Genomic DNA, 19896 nt, shown 5'->3' on the forward strand with positions numbered 1-19896 from the left:
TGTCCAAGTCCAGGCATGCAGTACCCCACCTGAATGACACTGTTTGCCCCTGGCTAGTCCTGGATACCAGACAGAGACTTAAAGATTTTTGAGGAAGGCCTCCAAAACATGGGGCTCCCTGAGTTGCCTTTGCTGGGGTCTAAAGGCAGCGCTGGTAGAGAATGTACTGATAGGACTATTTTTTTTTTCTAATGTATATTTCCACTACATTTTTCCCAATGTAGTAATGCCTGTGAAGCATACAAAGGCAGAACCTGCTGGAAAAGCCAAGTTTTCCCTGAAATTGTTCACTCTCATTTTAATTGGTTTCTTAAATGTTTTTCTGAGAGAGTGTGATGATTAAACTTTAATTTAAAAAGTAGTAAGCATGTTTTGTCTTCATTGATGAAGTGCATTAATGTTTTGACTCCAGCCACTCACCCACTGTACTTCCAACCTCACTACCCTGGTGGGGCCTTCTCTGTAGTCTTCTCCACATGCTCTCATTCCTATCATCCTCATTCCAGTGGTCCTTTGTGGGCATTCCTAGTTCTTATTTGTTAAATATTTATTAGGATTGATAACTTCAATGTTCACTGTCTGTGCTTGTTTAGGAAACGGGCATGATGTTGGCAAATTGAAACCCACAGTGGATAAGTAGATGCTAAGATCCTCTTTGACTAGTTTCTCCCTTTTTTGCTTGTGCTCTCCCTCTCATTGTCTCTGTCTTGCTCCCCCCCAGAGTAGAGCTTTTGTTCTTGCATATGGTGGTGGCAGAGCATGTGTATGAAGAATGCTTGAAGGAACTTAGTTTGGAGAATAGACAATTTATGGAAGACATATGATCTTCAACTATCTGAAGGGCCATCATGTGGAAGAGAAGAATCCCCTATTCTTTGTGACCCCAAGCAGTTAAATTGGTTCTGTGGGTAGGAATTTGAAGATTCAGTCCCCGAGGGAAAAATAACCTCTTTCTTATGGTTGTAGGAGATAGAGTGAGTTACCTTGTGGTGACCCCTTGGCAGAGATGTTAGGGACTGGATTCAGACATTGGTTGGATTTGGAGTTCATTCTTCTCTGACAAGTTGAAATGAAATACAAGAACACTGGTTAATGTCCCGTGATTAGATACCCTGGCAGAGTAAAGGCAGCCCTTCCTTTGACTTTACCTTCCTCTCCTCGGTCCAAGTGGACCTTACTCCTAGAAACTGTACCCCAAGTCTTTGAGTCTTGTATGTTTCATTCACCCTTATATCTTTAACCCCTGTATGCTCTGCTGTCATTCCCTGTCAAGGACACCATTCTGTCCGCTGATGTTGGCTAACTCCTCTTATCCATTGGCCCCTGGTAGTCCTGGCCTCTATTCATGGCCTGTCTAATTATCACCTTTCCTAGGGCTCATGTGTATGTGGCTCAAGCCAGGAGTTGATGTGCAGACTAGTCCCCCCCAACATCTGTGTTTCCCTGGACCTATGACTCCTGCCTTGTTTGTTTTGGGGATCTCAGTGTTTGCCTTGACTGGACAGTGGATCCCACTGAGGAGATGAATCATAGAATAATCTCACCACCATGCCCCTCCTTGATCTTTTATCTTTCATTCTTTCCTTCATAGAATATTAGATTTACAACAGATTCCTAGGAAAAGCATTTTGACTGACCTGGCTTGACTAAACCTGTCCTAATTTACTCTGTCTTCTCTTAGCTTTGTTCTCCTTTCCCCCTCAATCCAAGGTTTTATTGCTACCAGTGAGGCCATTGAGCAATGTTTAGCTCTGCCACAGGCCCTCAGATCATAAGAGGATGCCAATCCCTGTTTGAGTCTATGCTATTCCCATATGTTTTGATGGTAAATTACCCCCTTAAGGAGAAATAACATATTTTTAATGAGGCCTTTGGAAATAATGTCTTGCTTTCAATACTGGGAAAAATAAAGTTTTGCATATTGCAAAATATTTTACTACATGGAATCTACCCTTCATCATGTTTAATAAAACAGAACTATAGAGAAAAGTGTGATAAAATAATGAAGTTCATTCATTCTCTCTCAAGTGATCTGTACTTAGCTTTTCGTGTCCAGAGAAAAGCTGGGCTGTGTCCCCAGCAGTAGGAGTGAAAAACTAGCCATGCCAGACACACAGCTAAGTTGATTTCAACCCTCACCCATGTCATCTCATGGGAACAGCCTGGACTCCTCAGCTGCTAGGCTGTGCTTGTCAGTAACGGTCTAGGCTCTTTACTAAGCCTTTGTTTTCCTGGACCAAGATCCTTAACTGTTGTCACATTACTGACTTGGAGTGTCTGCTTGATCACCTGGCAGAAGTGACACCAGCTCTGGAGTATCTCAGCCTGCTGGGTAATGTGGCATGTCCCAATGAGCTGATCAGCTTGGAAAAGGATGAGGAAGACTACAAGAGGTACAGGTGAGTATCTAGGAGTTTGAGCATGGTGGGAGAAGGGAAAAATAGCATCTTTGGGGGGATAATGTTATCCTATGGGGTGCATAGTAGATGTTTGGTAAATATTGGTGGACTCCATGATAATGTTAACCTTTCATCATTGGGTGATCTATAGCCATTAGTTCCCTTCATTGAGGTCGCAGGAGCCAAGAAATGTGAAAAGTTGTTGGGTGGTATAGGTCAGGGATTGACAAATTTTTTGTAAAGGGCTGGATAATAAATATTTTTGACTTTGAAGGTCATGTGGTGTCTGTCACAACTTGTCCAACTCTTATGTTATGGTGCAGAAGTAACTTTAAACAATTTGTAAGTGAATTGGCATGGCTATGTCCCAATAAAACTTTGTTTACAAAAACAGGCAGCAGGCTGGCTTTGACCTGCTATATTTTGCTGACCCGTGATCTGTGTTGTAAGATCTTCCTGTGGTCTGACTCAGAGTCACTGTTTGGAGACAGAGCACATCCCACCAAAGTTTAGGAAGCTTATATACAATTCCAAGAAGAAGTCTCAAAAGGCCCATAACTTTGTTCCAAAAAGGTATATCTCAGTGGCCACCAACATGTGCTTTGAGGGGCTCAAGCAGAAATGCTTTTCTTTCTTCTCTCTACCTTTAAACCAGCTGCTTTGAAATACCTGATCCAAGTTCACCTCTCTTGGAGAGTCTTCTTGATCTTAACTGTTTCACTAAACTCTTTTTTTTTCTTCATTTTGAATTCTATATGCTCTCATTCTTTTTTTTGGTGGGGGGGGGGTGGAAGATTGGCCTCAAGCTAACATCTATTGCCAAACTTCCTCTTTTTGCTTGAGGAAGATTGTTTCTGAGCTAACATCTGTGCCAATCTTCCTCTATTTTATGTGGGATTCTGCCACAGCATGGCTTGACAAGCAGTGCTAGGTCTGCATCCGGGATCTGAACCTGTGAACCCCAGGGTGCCAAAGTGGAGTGCGTGAACTTGACTGCTACACCACCAGGCCGGCCCCTATATGCTCTCATTCTTGATTGTTGTTTTGTAAATGTTTTTAATAATCTTTTCATGACTGTAGCCTCTCTCTATTATGATGTAAGCTCTCATTAACATCCCAACTGAATCAATGTGGAAGGAGAGAGAGAGAGAGGAAGGAAGGAAATACAAGGCAGATAGGGCTACTGGAAAATAAATTTGAAAAGATTGGGGAAAGAGGATAATGGTTTGAGAGGAACTTGTTCTATTGGGACTCAGACCACTTGTTCTGTGGTGACCCATGAAGTAATGTAGTTGGAAGCATTCATTTTCTATAAAGGCAAAGCTGTAAGCAATACTGAAGGCTATTGAACACTATATATTTAAAAAATGTACACACACATATAAGTAAGGCTACAATAGAAATTCAGTTATATTTATTGGGAAGAAGTTTGTACATTTACTTCATTTTCCGTGTTTCTTGATTAATTTTGTAAGGATCTTAGACTTGTTAAGCCATCTTAGAATAAAGCTGTATCTCTGCTTTTAAAAAAATGTGTTAAGTCTTTCTTCATTGTGAAGATTTTCATTTGGAAGGCGATACTGTTGATTTGAATGTGAGTTCTATTAGGAGAAATATGGTTAATTTCCAGCAGGTGCATAGTTAACAAATTCCTAAATCAATCCTTTAAGTTGCTTAATCACTTAGAACTTAATTTGCTTGTTTAACACTCTTGTCAACTTTGAAGCATTTGACAAAGCATATTTTACCTTCTTGCAGCAACTTGTTTATAAGACATGTCTTGGAAGGGTCAAGCAGGTCCAAGAAATTTCTCTCAATCTACATTTTTAGTAAACTAAGCATTGTTTGGGAAATTCTCATTTATTTTCTGACTTCTTTTTTAGATTCCTGTGTTTATTTCTTTAAACTAGACCAATAAATTATATATTTATATATATGTGTGTGCATGTGCATATATGTGTGTCTCTGTATGTGTATGTATATATGTGTGTGTGGGTATATGTGTGTCTCTGTATGTGTATGTATATATGTGTGTGTGGGTATATGTGTGTCTCTGTATGTGTATGTATATATGTGTGTGTGGGTATATGTGTGTCTCTGTATGTGTATGTATATATGTGTGTGTGCATATATGTGTGTCTCTGTATGTGTATGTATATATGTGTGTGTGGGTATATGTGTGTCTCTGTATGTGTATGTATATATGTGTGTGTGCATATATGTGTGTCTCTGTATGTGTATGTATATATGTGTGTGTGGGTATATGTGTGTCTCTGTATGTGTATGTATATATGTGTGTGTGGGTATATGTGTGTCTCTGTATGTGTATGTATATGTGTGTGTGTGGGTATATGTGTGTCTCTGTATGTGTATGTATATATGTGTGTGTGGGTATATGTGTGTCTCTGTATGTGTATGTATATATGTGTGTGTGGGTATATGTGTGTCTCTGTATGTGTATGTATATATGTGTGTGTGGGTATATGTGTGTCTCTGTATGTGTATGTATATGTGTGTGTGTGGGTATATGTGTGTCTCTGTATGTGTATGTATATATGTGTGTGGGTATATGTGTGTCTCTGTATGTGTATGTATATATGTGTGTGTGGGTATATGTGTGTCTCTGTATGTGTATGTATATATGTGTGTGTGGGTATATGTGTGTCTCTGTATGTGTATGTATATATGTGTGTGGGTATATGTGTGTCTCTGTATGTGTATGTATATGTGTGTCTCTGTATGTGTATGTATATATGTGTGTGTGGGTATATGTGTGTCTCTGTATGTGTATGTATATATGTGTGTGTGGGTATATGTGTGTCTCTGTATGTGTATGTATATGTGTGTGTGTGGGTATATGTGTGTCTCTGTATGTGTATGTATATATGTGTGTGGGTATATGTGTGTCTCTGTATGTGTATGTATATATGTGTGTGTGGGTATATGTGTGTCTCTGTATGTGTATGTATATATGTGTGTGTGGGTATATGTGTGTCTCTGTATGTGTATGTATATATGTGTGTGGGTATATGTGTGTCTCTGTATGTGTATGTATATGTGTGTCTCTGTATGTGTATGTATATATGTGTGTGTGGGTATATGTGTGTCTCTGTATGTGTATGTATATATATGTGTGTGCATATATGTGTGTCTCTGTATGTGTATGTATATGTGTGTGTGTGGGTATATGTGTGTCTCTGTATGTGTATGTATATATGTGTGTGGGTATATGTGTGTCTCTGTATGTGTATGTATATATGTGTGTGTGGGTATATGTGTGTCTCTGTATGTGTATGTATATGTGTGTGTGGGTATATGTGTGTCTCTGTATGTGTATGTATATATATGTGTGTGGGTATATGTGTGTCTCTGTATGTGTATGTATATATATGTGTGTGCATATATGTGTGTCTCTGTATGTGTATGTATATATGTGTGTGTGGGTATATGTGTGTCTCTGTATGTGTATGTATATATGTGTGTGTGGGTATATGTGTGTCTCTGTATGTGTATGTATATATGTGTGTGTGGGTATATGTGTGTCTCTGTATGTGTATGTATATATATGTGTGTGGGTATATGTGTGTCTCTGTATGTGTATGTATATATGTGTGTGTGGGTATATGTGTGTCTCTGTATGTGTATGTATATATGTGTGTGTGGGTATATGTGTGTCTCTGTATGTGTATGTATATATGTGTGTGTGGGTATATGTGTGTCTCTGTATGTGTATGTATATATGTGTGTGTGGGTATATGTGTGTCTCTGTATGTGTATGTATATATGTGTGTGGGTATATGTGTGTCTCTGTATGTGTATGTATATATGTGTGTGTGGGTATATGTGTGTCTCTGTATGTGTATGTATATATGTGTGTGTGGGTATATGTGTGTCTCTGTATGTGTATGTATATATGTGTGTGTGGGTATATGTGTGTCTCTGTATGTGTATGTATATATGTGTGTGTGGGTATATGTGTGTCTCTGTATGTGTATGTATATATGTGTGTGTGGGTATATGTGCACACATTCACACACATTTGTTTATTCCTAAAGCTATATGTGAATTGAACTGTACGCACATTTTTTGCTATTTTTTTCTAGAATGAGAGAAGTAGAGAGAGGAAAGTCTCCACTTCCACCTTATTCTATTCGGTCTAAAATAGAAGGCTTATAAGATTGTAAAAGGAAAAGAAAAGCTAATACTATTTTGTTATTATTGTTAACTGATTACATTAGCAAAAATACAAAGACCCATCGTGTAAGGGGCCACATCAGAAGATCTGATGTAGAATCCAACTTTGCCAGTGGGACCTTTAAAATAAGGAGGACAGTCTAGATCAGTGACCCTCAACCATGGCTACACTTTTGAATATCCAAGGCATTTTGATTCGTTTAGTGGCAAATGCAAAAAAAATAGTCAATAGGTGATTCTGGCGCTCAATTGAGAACTATTGGACTAAGCAGTATTTAAAATCCCTGTTGGCTCCAGCATTCTGAAATATTCTGCTCCCAACCAGTTACAGTTCTTCCTTTACCATCTCACCCATTTTATATATTCCACCTTCTATATTTCTGTCACTACTTGATATATGTCAACATCCAGAGACTGGCTTCCAGCTGGTAAGGGCTGTGTCTTCTTGCCCTTTGAAGCCTTATCAATACCTAAAGTAACGCTGACCATGGAATAGGGGCTTGGTAACTGTTTGCTGCTGGAGCTGGCTTGAAATTACCCTTCCCTCTGGGGAGCTGAGTACTTATAGAAGGATGCAAGGCCGTTTGGGCACCTCAGATGCCCACTGCCTATTCGGAATCAGATTCATTTGGATGTCAACAAACACGGTTAACAAGCAGGGACTATCCTTCAGACTTACTCCAAGTGTTGGTGTTAGGTCTTGTTCTCTGGGGAGGGCTTGGTTCTAGAGGAATGATTCATCTCATGGGCTGGCCTGGATACCCTCCAAGCCTGTTCTCCCCATGTTAGGTCTGTTCCCTTGGAAGGTGTTGAGGGATGGGACTGGGAATGCTGTTTGCTAGTGCATATATGGCAAAGTTGCCATGAGGAACTGGATTCTGGAGGCCACACACAACTGAAATCACATCTAATTAAAATTACCTTAGAAAATCTATCAGTTACCCACAACAATGGCAAGATGCTCACACTCTGAGAGAAACAGGAACTAAGAACAGTGGAGAGAACATTAAATGTGTGCCCATCCAGTTACACGTTCACTGCATGGCATCTAATGGTTGAGTGGAATGGTAGGCCTACTCTCTGGCAATTCTAAATTTTTTATTCATTTTCTTTTTTTATTTTTTATTTCTGGTTTGACAAGCACTCTCATACTTGCCTTTGGATGAGATAAATATGTGTATAATGCAGTTCTGTTCTATGGTCTGTAAGCAGGTCTGCTTTGTTCATCCTGGAGTTTGTGCTTCATTTGCCACTGAGAAATTTTAAGAGTTTCACAATAATACTTTTGAATCCCAGAGTTCCTGTGGCATTTGGGTTTCTACAAAGCAATGCAGCTGCCTTTTTTTTTTCTTCTGGTAAAATATTTTCCTGGCCCTTTATTTACAAAGCATGGGGTGTGCCTTCCTTCTAGGTGCCACCCAGAGCCGAATAGTAGGGCCTCTATGTAAATTTATGTGACATTTTCACTAGAAAATTGCTTTAAAAATGAATGATATTTCTACAGTTTACTGTTTTTCACTTTAAGTACATTTTCTGACAATATGTCTTCTATTAATCATTTAAGCAATAGTAGGAGCCTTAAAGGAGTGTATTCAGAAGTAAGAACCCATGGTTCATTTAGTGCTGTCTAAAAAAATTTCTTATTGATTGGCATCCTCTGTGGTTATGTGATGTAATATTTATAATATGTCACCCAGCCATACATCAAAACGAGTATGTCTGTTCTTTCATTTCCATGGCGATGTTGATTTCAGAGAGGTCAGCCCAGTTTTAGGTCATGTTGTGGCCAACCACTGGACCAGAAATGGGAAGTGACTAGGTTTAGGGAGTTATTGGAACTGGCTTTACAGATGCTTCGGTTTCTGCTGATTATTTCCCCTCCTCCATGTCACTCCCTTTCCTTGCTCACTTGCCCCCTGTGCGCCCAGGTGGATTTTCTTGGCACACATTCCCACAGTAAAACAGGCTCATTAAATCTCTATGTGAGCATGAACATACTACCGAGTTGTTGAGCAGTGCCCTGGTCCTGCTGTGGCAGGAGCAGAACCTTGCCTGGAGTTTCTCTTTGCCATTCATCATAGTTCATGGCTGAGAAATGTCCATAACATAAATGTCGTGTTATTATAGGAGCTTAAACCTGCCCATGCTTTGCTGTGTGTACACACCATGCTGCTATTTTGTGATGAATGTTGTATGGAGGTGAATGTGATAACCAATAGCCTTCAGGATTTGGACAGGAAGAGAGGAGAGGGGCAGAGCTTGGCCTGGAAGACCACTATCTTACTAAGAAACCACTTTGGGGTTGCTGTGGACTTCGACACTAGCCAAAAAATGAATGAAGTATGGGAAACTTGGGTGACCAGAATGATCTTATTTCTTGTCTTTCTTTATAATTTTTTTCTTTTTCTTCCTGCAGGAAAGACAGTAGAGTGAAGGTCAACAATACACAAGTGCTAGACATCAGTTGTCAAATAAGGGAGTTGGTCTCATGGTCTCTTAATTCACCTTCTGTCACTAAACTCTTTGTCATTCATTTTCTCCTGCCACTGCAGTCTTTAGCTGGCCTCTCCTTTCTCCCTCCTCCCCAGCAAGCCCCTCTGTACTCTTTACAAGTTTAAATTATTTAAAACGTGACACCCTTTCTTTGTTCCTTCAAGGGACCAGCACTGGGGTCTGCCCAGTGTCTATAGCACTCAGCCAAAGGGAAGGAGGGAGGGATCCTCCACCGTCTGTTGGCCATCCTGGGCTGCCATCATTTCCCAGCCCAATAGGAGCTGTAAAACTTGTGGCTTATGTAACCCAACTTGCATTCTCCAGCTAATCTACAATCTGGGCTTTGAAGATCACAAGAAAGCAAAGGTCACGACCCAGAGATCAAAGTGACAGAAGCCCACAGAGTAATTGCTAGTTACCCTCTGTAGAGGGCCTTAGTCTGTCCTGTGGGTGTGTTGTTTGCACAGAGACTTCAAACATGCTGCCGGTGAACTATGAGGAAAATCAGCTGGCCTTTGCCAGTTGTCAGGCCTTCATTAATGCTGTAGGTGAGCTCACCTTGGCTCATTAAAGTGAGATCATTGTCCTCTCTCCAAGTATCTGGCGTTATTCCTCTCACCATGCTTGTTCATTACTCTTTGGTCTTTATGGACTTTTTTCTCAGTCCTCCTTTACCTAGAGGTGTGAGGAGGTGGTTATATAAGGAAATTGGAGTAGTCAGAAAGGATGTATTTATTGGATGTATTTATTGTAAATTAACTTTGAGGCACATTGAATTCACGCTAAAGCTTCCAAGAGGCTTAGGCACCATTTTGCCCATTTCCTTCATTGCACAGATGGAGCATCTGAGGCTCAGGAGGGTGACAGAGACTGAACGAAGATCACACAACAAGATAAGCCCAGAGTCTGGACTCTTTGCTCTGTCCTATTAGTCCCTAAGCTTTTCATTATAATCTCTCTTTTTAATTTTCTCCCCTACATGTTAAAGATTTGGTCTCCTAAGTAAGCTCATTTAAGCTGTTGTTAACTTTTTAAAATTAGTCAGACACATTTAGCTGTTGATCGGTGTTTTTGATCAGCATGAGGTAAGCAGTGTTACCAAACGGGGCTTATGTAATCCAGTCGAAAGTGAAGAAGCTTGATGTTTTATTGACATGTTCCCTCTATTCTGTTAAGTTTTGTAAAAGAATGAGAATAGTTTATGGATCACCCATTGCTGTCTTCAGGGGCCCCTGGTAGGGCCTCAGTACCTTGCACGATGTCTCCCAACTCCCAAGCGTGGGAGTAAGAAGGTTGCAAGAAGTAATGAGAAGCATAGAATGCCATAAAAGGAAGGAAGTAGGCAAAAAACTCCAGTGACCCCCCCCCCCCCATTCCCCTCAGGGTCTGGAAACTTGGTTTGTCTTGAGTAGAGTCTCCTCATAGAAAGAAACACGGCAGCTAAGCCCAGGAGCAGACGGTGGAGATCCATCTTGGTATTTCTGGCGTTATGTGGTGTTACTGGGGAGCAGCCTGTTCCCCTGGGGTAGCAGGTATAGGCAGGAGAAAAGACCATCCTTCTCTCCCTTTGAAGTCTAGATGAAAACTGCCAGAGCTTCAGGATTTGGGCAGAGAAAATTGATTTTTGAGCAAAACTCAAACAAACAAAAAAGCCTTTCTGTTCTTTCTTTTCTCTCCCTACCAGTTTTAGGTGTCTCCTTAGAGCAATCCTTTAAGAAAATGGAGCATTCTCTGTGAAAAGAGAGAGAACCTGAAAAGCTACGTGTCCAGGTCTCACTTTTAGACAATCTGTTTGCAGATAGAGACAAATGAGTCTTTAAATATCTTCCCAGGATCCCAGATCTCCTGTCCATAACCTCACCTTCCATATCACAGCCAAGAATGCCTCTGACTTCTGCCCCTGGGGCCCTGGGACTTTTGCCCAGCCACCTTGGGAAGGTCAGGAAAATTGGAATTGCCCTCTGGAGCTAGGGATGTGAGACTTAGAACTTAGACGGATCTCTTTTCATTAAACAGTGCCCTGGCTTAACAAGCAGTTTTATAAATCTGAAGCTGTCTCTGGGTGTCACAGGATTTATAGATGGGGGTTTCTGCCATAAAGTGGTTTATGATGGCCGCCTTCTATGTTATTAGTAGCTGTCTCTTCCTTCAACCATTGCTGTTTGGTAATAGCCTTAAAACACCCAGAATTACTTACCTGCAAGCCCCATTCCCAATAGCCCCTGTTGACAGTCTGAATAAGTTTACTGCCCTTTTGTTGTACTTTACCTTCAAAACAAACTGATTGAACCATCAATAGCTCGTGGAAGCTGACAGAGGCATGTCATCTGAACTAGCCCTTGTGATTGCAGGTTATCTGGGGGAGTTAACCTTCCCGCATTGTTAACTGAAATGTTTTATGTACTATGCAACTTTAGGATACGGCTGTGATAACCCCAGTAACTAAGTCATACATCACGGTAAAGAGATTTTGGTGCAACAAATAACCCTGGATTAAATTTACAAGGGTTGAATTGATATTGTAAAAGCCTTCATTCTGTGGCTTCAGGAATCCTCTCTTGTATTTTTATGGCAAACTTGTATTATCCTCAGGATTGAAGCTGCAGCTTTTGACACCCGGACATGAACTAGAACAAAGGGAAATAGATCTCCCTAGACTGGGATGGGGCAGGCAGGCAGAAAGCCCACTGACTTATCACTTGGAAGTAATGTTTGGAGCTAGTTCCAAAGCACCAAGGGGCAGGGAGATCTGTAGACGTGGCCACTGTCTGGACTCTGTGTACCACAGACACTGGGGCAGAGCAGACTATTAGTGGAAGTGGGAAGGAGACTCATTGCTACCTTGTCAACCTCCTAATTCCAAAACTATTATTCCTCATGATGTTATTTTCAGTCCCACAGAGGCTCTCAGCGGGACCAGCAGCATCAGCCTGACCTGGGAACTTATTAGATATGAAAATTCCAGGTCCTACTCCAGTCATAGTGAATCAGAAATGCTGAGGGTGGGGGTGGTGGGCGCTGCAATCTGTATTTCAACAAGCCCACCAGGGCGTGCTGATACCCACTCAAGTTTGAGAACCACTGTACTGGAATATAGGCTCCTTGAGAGCAGGGACCTTGTCTGTTTTGCGTAGCATCTTATTCTCAGCACCTGGCATGGTTCCTGGCAGGTAGTAGCTGCTCAATAATTATTTGATGGTTGAGTGAAAGTATGAGCAAATGAAATGAAATAAATGAAAGAAGGTATCTCAGGGGGAGGAACTTTGGACCCTGGGCTGTCTCAGAGTGGACTGTTTGAGAGAAGCCTTCCTAGTGTCCCTCAAACCTCTCCAAGCATCAACCACCTGGAAACCCCAGGCTCGTCATCAAGATGGGAGTCAAATTACCCCTAGTTTCAGGGGTGACTGGCAGCCTGTTTCATAGACTATTTCTTCAATTGTATAAGAAGTGTGCTCTGAAAACAGCAGCTCTTTGTCATCTAAAAGTTTTAACTAGCTTAAAAGCCAGCACCTCTCTCTCTCTCTCTTTCCTTTGATTTCAGGGCTGTGATCCAAAGTGGGGCGAAATGACAATGTGCTGTCTGTTGTCATCATGGTTCCTGCCAGCCCTGTGAAGACATCTTTCATTCCATCATTAAACATTGGCTGATTTTCTAATACTGATGTTTTCTTCACCTGAATATTCATCTTTTCCCACCCTACACTTAGTGGGTGTCTTTATCCCTTTGCGCGTCATTCCTGACATGTTGTTTCCGTCTGTACATGTCTTTATTTGAAAGAATCTGTTGTCATCAAGACTTTGCTGCTACAAGAATAAGATGGAAGTTTGCTCTGACATTGACTGAGGCCAGTCAGAGTTCTCCTGGAGGATAGAAAGGTCATTTGGGCTTTTGTGGAACTTTTCTGATTTGGGGTACATTTAGGGGGCATTTGGAGATGGAAGGAAGAGGCTCAGGGAGAAGTAGGAAAGAAGGTAATAGATTCCAGAGAGGAAGCAGGATGTAGATAGTCAAATTTTCAGGCCTTCATATGTTGGGGTAGACATTTCTGGGGAGAAAAACTATACCTCAGAAGAATTCAGTGTGTTTTGACTTTAACAATGAATCATACAAAGGTTATGACTGGAGGCCTCTAAGCTGTAGTCTTTGGCATTTGAGTAATCAGCTAAGTCTTTTACCTAGAAAAGCATATGCAGGTCACTTGGTGACATGAAACACCTTATGAATGTGGGAGCTGGCCTTGGGTACCCAAGGCTCCCCTGAGGAGGGGGGCACTACATACCCTGAGTAGCATTTGCTCTGAGAGAAAGCTAAGTGCTTGATGTTGCTTTAGAGTTTGGTTCTTTGAAGCCTGATTGAGATTTCCTGTTCCTCTTCTTCCTCTCCAGCCATTAGTTTTCAGGCATTCAGTGAATAATGTTAGGTCCCTTTCTCTGTTCCCCCAAAACTGCTTTCTGCATAACTTCAATCTTGGCACTTAGCTATGCTAATTTCTAATTTCTCTTTGTGAGTCAATCATTCCCCATTACACTCAGCACCCCTTTAAGAGCAGGAACCTTGTTATAATCACCTCTGTATACCTATGGCCTGGCACATAGTAGGTACTCAAGAGATATTTGTGCAACTGAAATCACTGGTATTTTTCTTTTTAAAGATTTTATTTTTCCTTTTTCTCCCCAAAGTCCCCCAGTACATAGCTGTGCATTTTTAGTTGTGAGTCCTTCTAGTTGTGGTATGTGGGATGCCGCCTCAGCATAGCCTGATGAGCGGTGCTATGTCCGTGCCCAGGATTCGAACCCACGAAACCCTGGGCCGCTGAAGCAGAGCGCACAAACTTAACCACTTGGCCATGGGGCCAGCCCCCAAAATCACTGGTATTTTACTGAGTCCGTTCTAATGCTGCTTTCCAAGATGGTATGAGGATAAGCAAAAAACTGTGTCCCTGCCTAAAGAAGTTTATAGTTAGGTGAGGACATCAACTAAACACCAATAAGACAATTAAAAACTGACAAAATGTTAGACTGTATGGTGCTGACATTGTATCTTGGGAGCACTGAGAAGGGAGAAAGCAACGGGGGCTGGAGGTACAGAAGAAAACTTGGTGGGGGTTGGGATTTGAAAGTTGAATGAATACTGAGGAGGCTGGGTACAGGAAAGAAATAACAGATTCTCATGGAGATAATCCATTGGTCTTGACATTGGGTACTTACTTCTTCTTCCTAAGCAGGACAGGGTCTAAACAATTACTCCTTTGATTGATGGGGGATTGATGGAAAGCATCTGGGTTAGTGACTGTCATGGAGGAAGGAGAGGTATAGGCAAGTATCTATACCTTTTCTATATTTATTTATATGTTTATATACCTGCTTCTCATCAACTCTGTATATACCTGCTTGAGGACAGTTCATCACACAGGTAGCCATTGGCTTATCCATGGAGGCCGTAATGGATACCAAAGACTCTTTCCAGGGGAATGGAGACCACATAGAATTTTTTGGGCTGTTAACATTCCCTGGAAACCAACTTCCCTTGTTTTTCCTTGATAAAGATAATTGTCTAGTGCCAGAGTAGAAATAACTCAGTAATGATGAGAAAAAAGTCTTCAAGACCCCTGTTTGATTCCTCAAGGAAGCATTTCTCAGCTATGTGTGTTTCTTACTTCTATCCCAGGTTATCACAACCTGTATCCTAACTTACTTACCTGGATGGCAAGTCAAGTTCTCTTGTCTCAGTTTCAAATTGAAGATTTGTTGTTTTCTCAGATATGAGAATGATACAGATGACCCATACAAATGGTAAAGACATAAATGGTACAATCAGGTTTTAGGTTAGTTTCACTGAGAACTTCCTGTGTAGTAAAGAAGCTGGGCCCATTTTCCAGAATGGAAGGAGGGAAATACATTGATAGGATCTTCCTGGCTAATCTAGATGTGTGTGTGTATCTATCTTTGAGTCAAAAGCAACCATTAGTGTACATTTTTAAAGTTGACTTGTGTGTCTGTGTAAAATATAACCATTTGGGTTTCTCCAGAGAGCGATTATTCATTATTTGTGAAAGAAAAGAGGAGAAGTAGCAGCCAAGATCTAAGATTCTGCAGACCTAATGGTATAGATTGCTGAGCATCAGACAGATTGCATGGACCTTTGAGGCCATCACTCCAACCTTCCTGAGTCGTCTCTGACTTTTCTTTTCCAGATGCTTTGTTCTGCACAAGCTGCCCAATTTGAAGTTTCTGGATGCTCGAAAAGTAACTAAACAAGAACGAGAGGAAGCTTTGGTCAGAGGGGCATTCATGAAGGTGGTGAAGCCCAAGGTAAACTACCTACTCCCTGGTCTTCACAGAGATTTGTGTCTCACTTTGCTGTTTACTGTTTGAGCATGGAGGATGTCCTCCTATGTATTTAGAATGCAGGAGGGTTCTCACACGAGGGTTTCATCCATGGATACACTGTTGACCAAACAAGAAGTAGAAATGGGTGTAAGTTGGGTCTTCCCATGACTAAGGGGATCTTATTTGTAAGGTGATTTTACCCAACTGCCTCTTTTACAAATAAGGCAGCACCATACACAGCCCAGTGGTGACATTCCTGGGGGAGTATTTCAGGCCTCCTTGAGGGTGTTTTGTTTATAAGGTAGGGCCTCTGCAGGTCTAGAGCTGAGAAAGAAGAAAGCAGAGAGCACTGGGCGTTTACTACTTCTTAGGTGGGTATGATTCTTCTATTGCCTCAAAGGGGGCACTTCTTTCTTGGGCCAAAGGGGAGCTAGGGGAAAGTGATTCTCTTCTGTCCACAAGTGAAGGCTCAACAGCTCTCGGCGATATCGTTAGTGGGGAAGGCAATTTTTTCCAACGATGTGACCTGGCACTGGTGTGTGCTCCCTACATGTAGCTCTCCAGAGCTTGTTGGAATGGTGTTTACTGACCTTTCTTTTACCAGCTGAGTCTGCATCAAGGCCATGGAAGTGAATGTGTTGTCATCTTAATGAAAGCATTGATGAGGCAGGGGAGATGTGGTTTTGAGTCTTGGATTCAGATGAAAGAGATTTTTAAGGACATGAACCAGCTCTTTAGGAGGAGTTGGGGTCCTTCACTGAAGCTTGAGGCTGGAGAATGGACTTGATGTCCCTTAATGACCCCTTTGGAGGTCCCTCACTGCCCTAGGGTTTTGTGGAGCTACATAGTCACTTCCCATGGGATCCTAGCTTGGGTGTTGAAAACATTGGCCTAGAAATCCTGGAGGTCTAGTTTGTCCTCACTTATTGAGTTAGAGCCCTCTGCACGTGCATTGGAAATGATTAAGAGAGAAAGAGAAAAAAAAACAAACAGAACCAAAACAGAAAAATGAAACCTCTTCTATCAAGTAGCTCAGCTGGCAGCAGACCTCAGGCCACTTTCTCCCCTGGAATCCATGAGGTGCAACTTATTTCCCATTATGCTGTATAAAATTGCTAACAGTTGTGGAAATATATGATAGGGAGGGTATAATTCTGGCAGATAAATGTATTGTTACCTGTTTCAGCATGTGGGAAATTAATTGAATGATTCATTTCGTAGCTATTAAAGTGTTAACAGTTTTCCTTATCAATGCACAGATTTGACATATTGCTCATGACTGTCTTTAGTTATTCCAGCTTTTGTAATTTTGTCCAAATGAAATAATTTATTTCTTGGACTCCTTTTTTTTTTCTTTGGTTAAAAGATTCCAGAGACAGCCAACACCATCAAACCAAACAAAATACAACAAATGAACTTTTTATAATATCTTAGGTTCCTGCCCAGCCTACATTTCTCACCTAATGCATAAATAAATCAATATTTCTCCCACTCTCATGGTCTTTGACATGGGAAGCTCTACATTGTCACTGGAAATCTGAAGGGGTACAAAATACAATACTCAGTATATTTGGGTGGGGTGCTCCATGCGTGCCCACCATTGTCCTAAGGTTCTTTGTATGCAGATTTGTGAGTTCTCACATAACCCTATAATGTAGAAGGAAGGGGGCATTGGTTTACTCTACAGATGAGGTAACTCAGGCCTAGAGATGTTAATTGGGCTGCCCAAGTCACCCAGCTAGTAATTGCTGGAGCTGGAGCTTTACCTGTGTGTCTGAACACAGAGCCCACATTCTTCCACTCTGATTTCTTACCCCTGGAGCAGTGAGCTAAACATTTTCCCTGTGCATCTGTCTGTTCAAACAGAACTTCATAGGAACCTAAGTGAAGACCACAGGTAAAAGCAGGACTGTTCGGTTGGAGCAGAGACATTGGGGGAGAGGATTGAAATCCTCCCCTCTTTTGAAAGCAAGTGGGAATGACTCCTTAAGATCCAGTAGTGGCTGGTTCTCAGAGTCATTAGCAACATCAGCAGAAATGCTCTTCAAAGCTCCAAATTAGTTTCTAATCAATTATAGAATTAGCTCATGTTTGTGTGATTGACTCTTAACATCTTTACTAAATGTGTTAAGCTTAAAAATATCCATTAATTATTTGGAGAGAGACGAAAATACTCTGAGAAAGCATAGGCAGCTTCAGGTGTTATCTTTTTGGAGAGTCGTATGCTTTCTAAACTGGAGAAGACGTCAGAAATCATCTGGTTTGTGACCCCATTTTATGAGTGAAGGAACTGGGAGAGGATGTAGTTTCCTAAAGTCCCCACAGTTCTGTGGAAGCAGAACCCAGGGGTCTGGGCTTCTAGTTAAGTGTTGTGTTTACTCCATGATCCTTGAAGCGCACTAGAAGATTTCTCTGTGTTCCTGGTTTCATATCAAACTGTATGCCTCTCATGAGTGGCAGGTGTGGGGGACTGGAATTGGCCACCCCAAGATATGTCTCTTTGGCATGAGGATTATTTTGTGCTGGTTACTTTTAGAAAATGCAGACAGGAAAGAAACTCTGAAAAGTAGAATTTACTTACCCTTTGTTAAGAGACATTTACATTTGTAAAAGAAATCTCCATCTGTAAAGGTGTCTCCCTCTCTTTACCAGGAAGAGGGGGGCATGACCTTATCTCTAGAAACTCTTATCAGTGCAGAATGCAAGGACTTAAATCAGACTAATAACCTTACTCTTGTTTACTGTGCTTATCTGGTGATCTCCCATAACTGACTCTCCCCACTGCCAACATCCTACTTTGTCTTTAGCTGAGGCTGGTACTTAAGATGAGAACTTCCACCATTTTGGTGAGTTGCTCAGTTTGCCTGAGCCTGTCCCATGTATACATGTTATAAAGCTTTGTTTAATTTTCTCCTGTTATTCTGTGTCATGTCAATTTAATTCATTGTCCGGCCAGGAGGACCCAGAGAGGGTAGAGGAAATGTCTTCCTCCCCTACACAGGCAATTCCCTTTTGTCTGTTGTTTTCAGAGATATGCACTGGTACTTTTCTTGCAGATAGAAAGAGGCCAAATGAGCTCCTTGCTGAATTAATAAATGGGTATTAAAAAGGCTGATTCTCATCTGCTCACAGTATGTACAGACATATGTTTGTTCCTATGCAGGTGTGTATATATATATATGCTTTCCATTTCTGTATATATATATATATATATACATATACAAATGTATGTTCTGGGAGGTTTGTGTACACCAAGAGTTGGCTTCTAAGTGGAGAGCAATTTCTTCCCCATGAATTGCCAACACTGTGCTGAGCACACTTGGTGAAGACCTATTTTTCATAACAGAATCGGAATCTCAAGTTGGCTTCTGTCCTTTCTGAGGCACCAGCAGCCTGTTGTGCTTATTCAGCAGAATGCTCTGATAGATGATCAGAAGGGCTGTGATTTGGGGAGCTGTTTTCATTTTATTCCTGACATAAACTATTTGGGAGAATGGAAAAATGCCTCTCCAATCACAGCCCTTGCCTTGGAGGTAGGGAGCAGGCAGTCTGGGTATGCTCGGCTGATGCAAATGCAAAGTCATCCAGGAACTAATAAACCCCCTATGACACAAAGGTTTGATTTGGTATCTGGCAGGCCCTGGTGCTTGAGTGTGAGTTCTCTCCTGCTTTCTCTCACGATGACACATTTCTTCTTCATTGATGCCTTTTGGCTTTTGATTTTTAAAAGCTACCTTCTGTCTGAGCTCTGATTGTTCTACAGAAAGATGCTGTCATTCATTAGGAAGTGATAGCTAATGCTACAAGGGACTCTTCTAGATTTGGGGGTGTGTGTGTGTTAATGGGCCTGCAACAGCCAGGCTTTGCTTATTTCTCAGAATTTAAAAAAATATATATATCTTTGTCAAATATTGGCTATTGAATCATGCCACTGTCAATGCAGAGAGCCCAAGCTGGATGCTGAGAAGGTTGAGGCCCCCAAAGAAAGGCTTCTGTAATGACCAGGCTGTGACCCCCCCTTGCTGCACAAGGAAGTGTAGATCAAAGCAGTGCAGAGGCCTGTCCAGGAGGGCATGCGTGGCAGGCGCGCCAGCTTTGCACATCAGAGAGAGAGTTCAAGAATTCGACAGTCAGAATTGCTTAATTATGTCCTGGCTTTGTAATTATTCATCCCTTTTCTGGCAAAGAGCACAGTTGTCATTTCTTTGACATAATTATTTAAAGCTGAGCCCTCTTGTTTACAAGGCATGTATATGAAACTGGCTGCCAACTGTTTAATCTTCTGAACCTTATAGAAGTGATGGGGAGGGCAGCCACAGGAACAGCTGGACTGAGAATCACAGCCTATACTAGCAAGTGTTTTGATGTGTGTGTTTTTGTTTGTGATTGTGGTCATTCTCCTATAGGTAAGATACAGTAATAGGCATGTTTGTAGGTGTTGATGTGTCTTGAAAATATGTCATGCATGTCTTTATATGGG

General features: G+C 41.4%; 1 protein-coding gene across 2 annotated transcripts in view; it reads left to right on the forward strand.

Annotated features, from left to right (window-relative positions):
• The window catches only part of LRMDA (leucine rich melanocyte differentiation associated), a 1135247-nt gene that overhangs the window by 601794 nt on the left and 513557 nt on the right, over positions 1–19896 (forward strand). For both annotated transcript variants that reach the window (XR_011495866.1, XM_044757615.2), the window contains exons 4-5: positions 2260–2399; positions 15281–15398. Coding sequence is in view for 1 of the 2 variants with exons in the window: in XM_044757615.2 (XP_044613550.1) it covers positions 2260–2399; positions 15281–15398 (258 nt within the window). In the remaining variant the exon portion in view is untranslated. The remainder of the gene's footprint in view (positions 1–2259; positions 2400–15280; positions 15399–19896) is intronic.

Source organism: Equus asinus, chromosome 2 (assembly GCF_041296235.1).
Source record: "Equus asinus isolate D_3611 breed Donkey chromosome 2, EquAss-T2T_v2, whole genome shotgun sequence".
In the NCBI taxonomy this organism is placed as follows: Eukaryota; Metazoa; Chordata; class Mammalia; order Perissodactyla; family Equidae; genus Equus; species Equus asinus.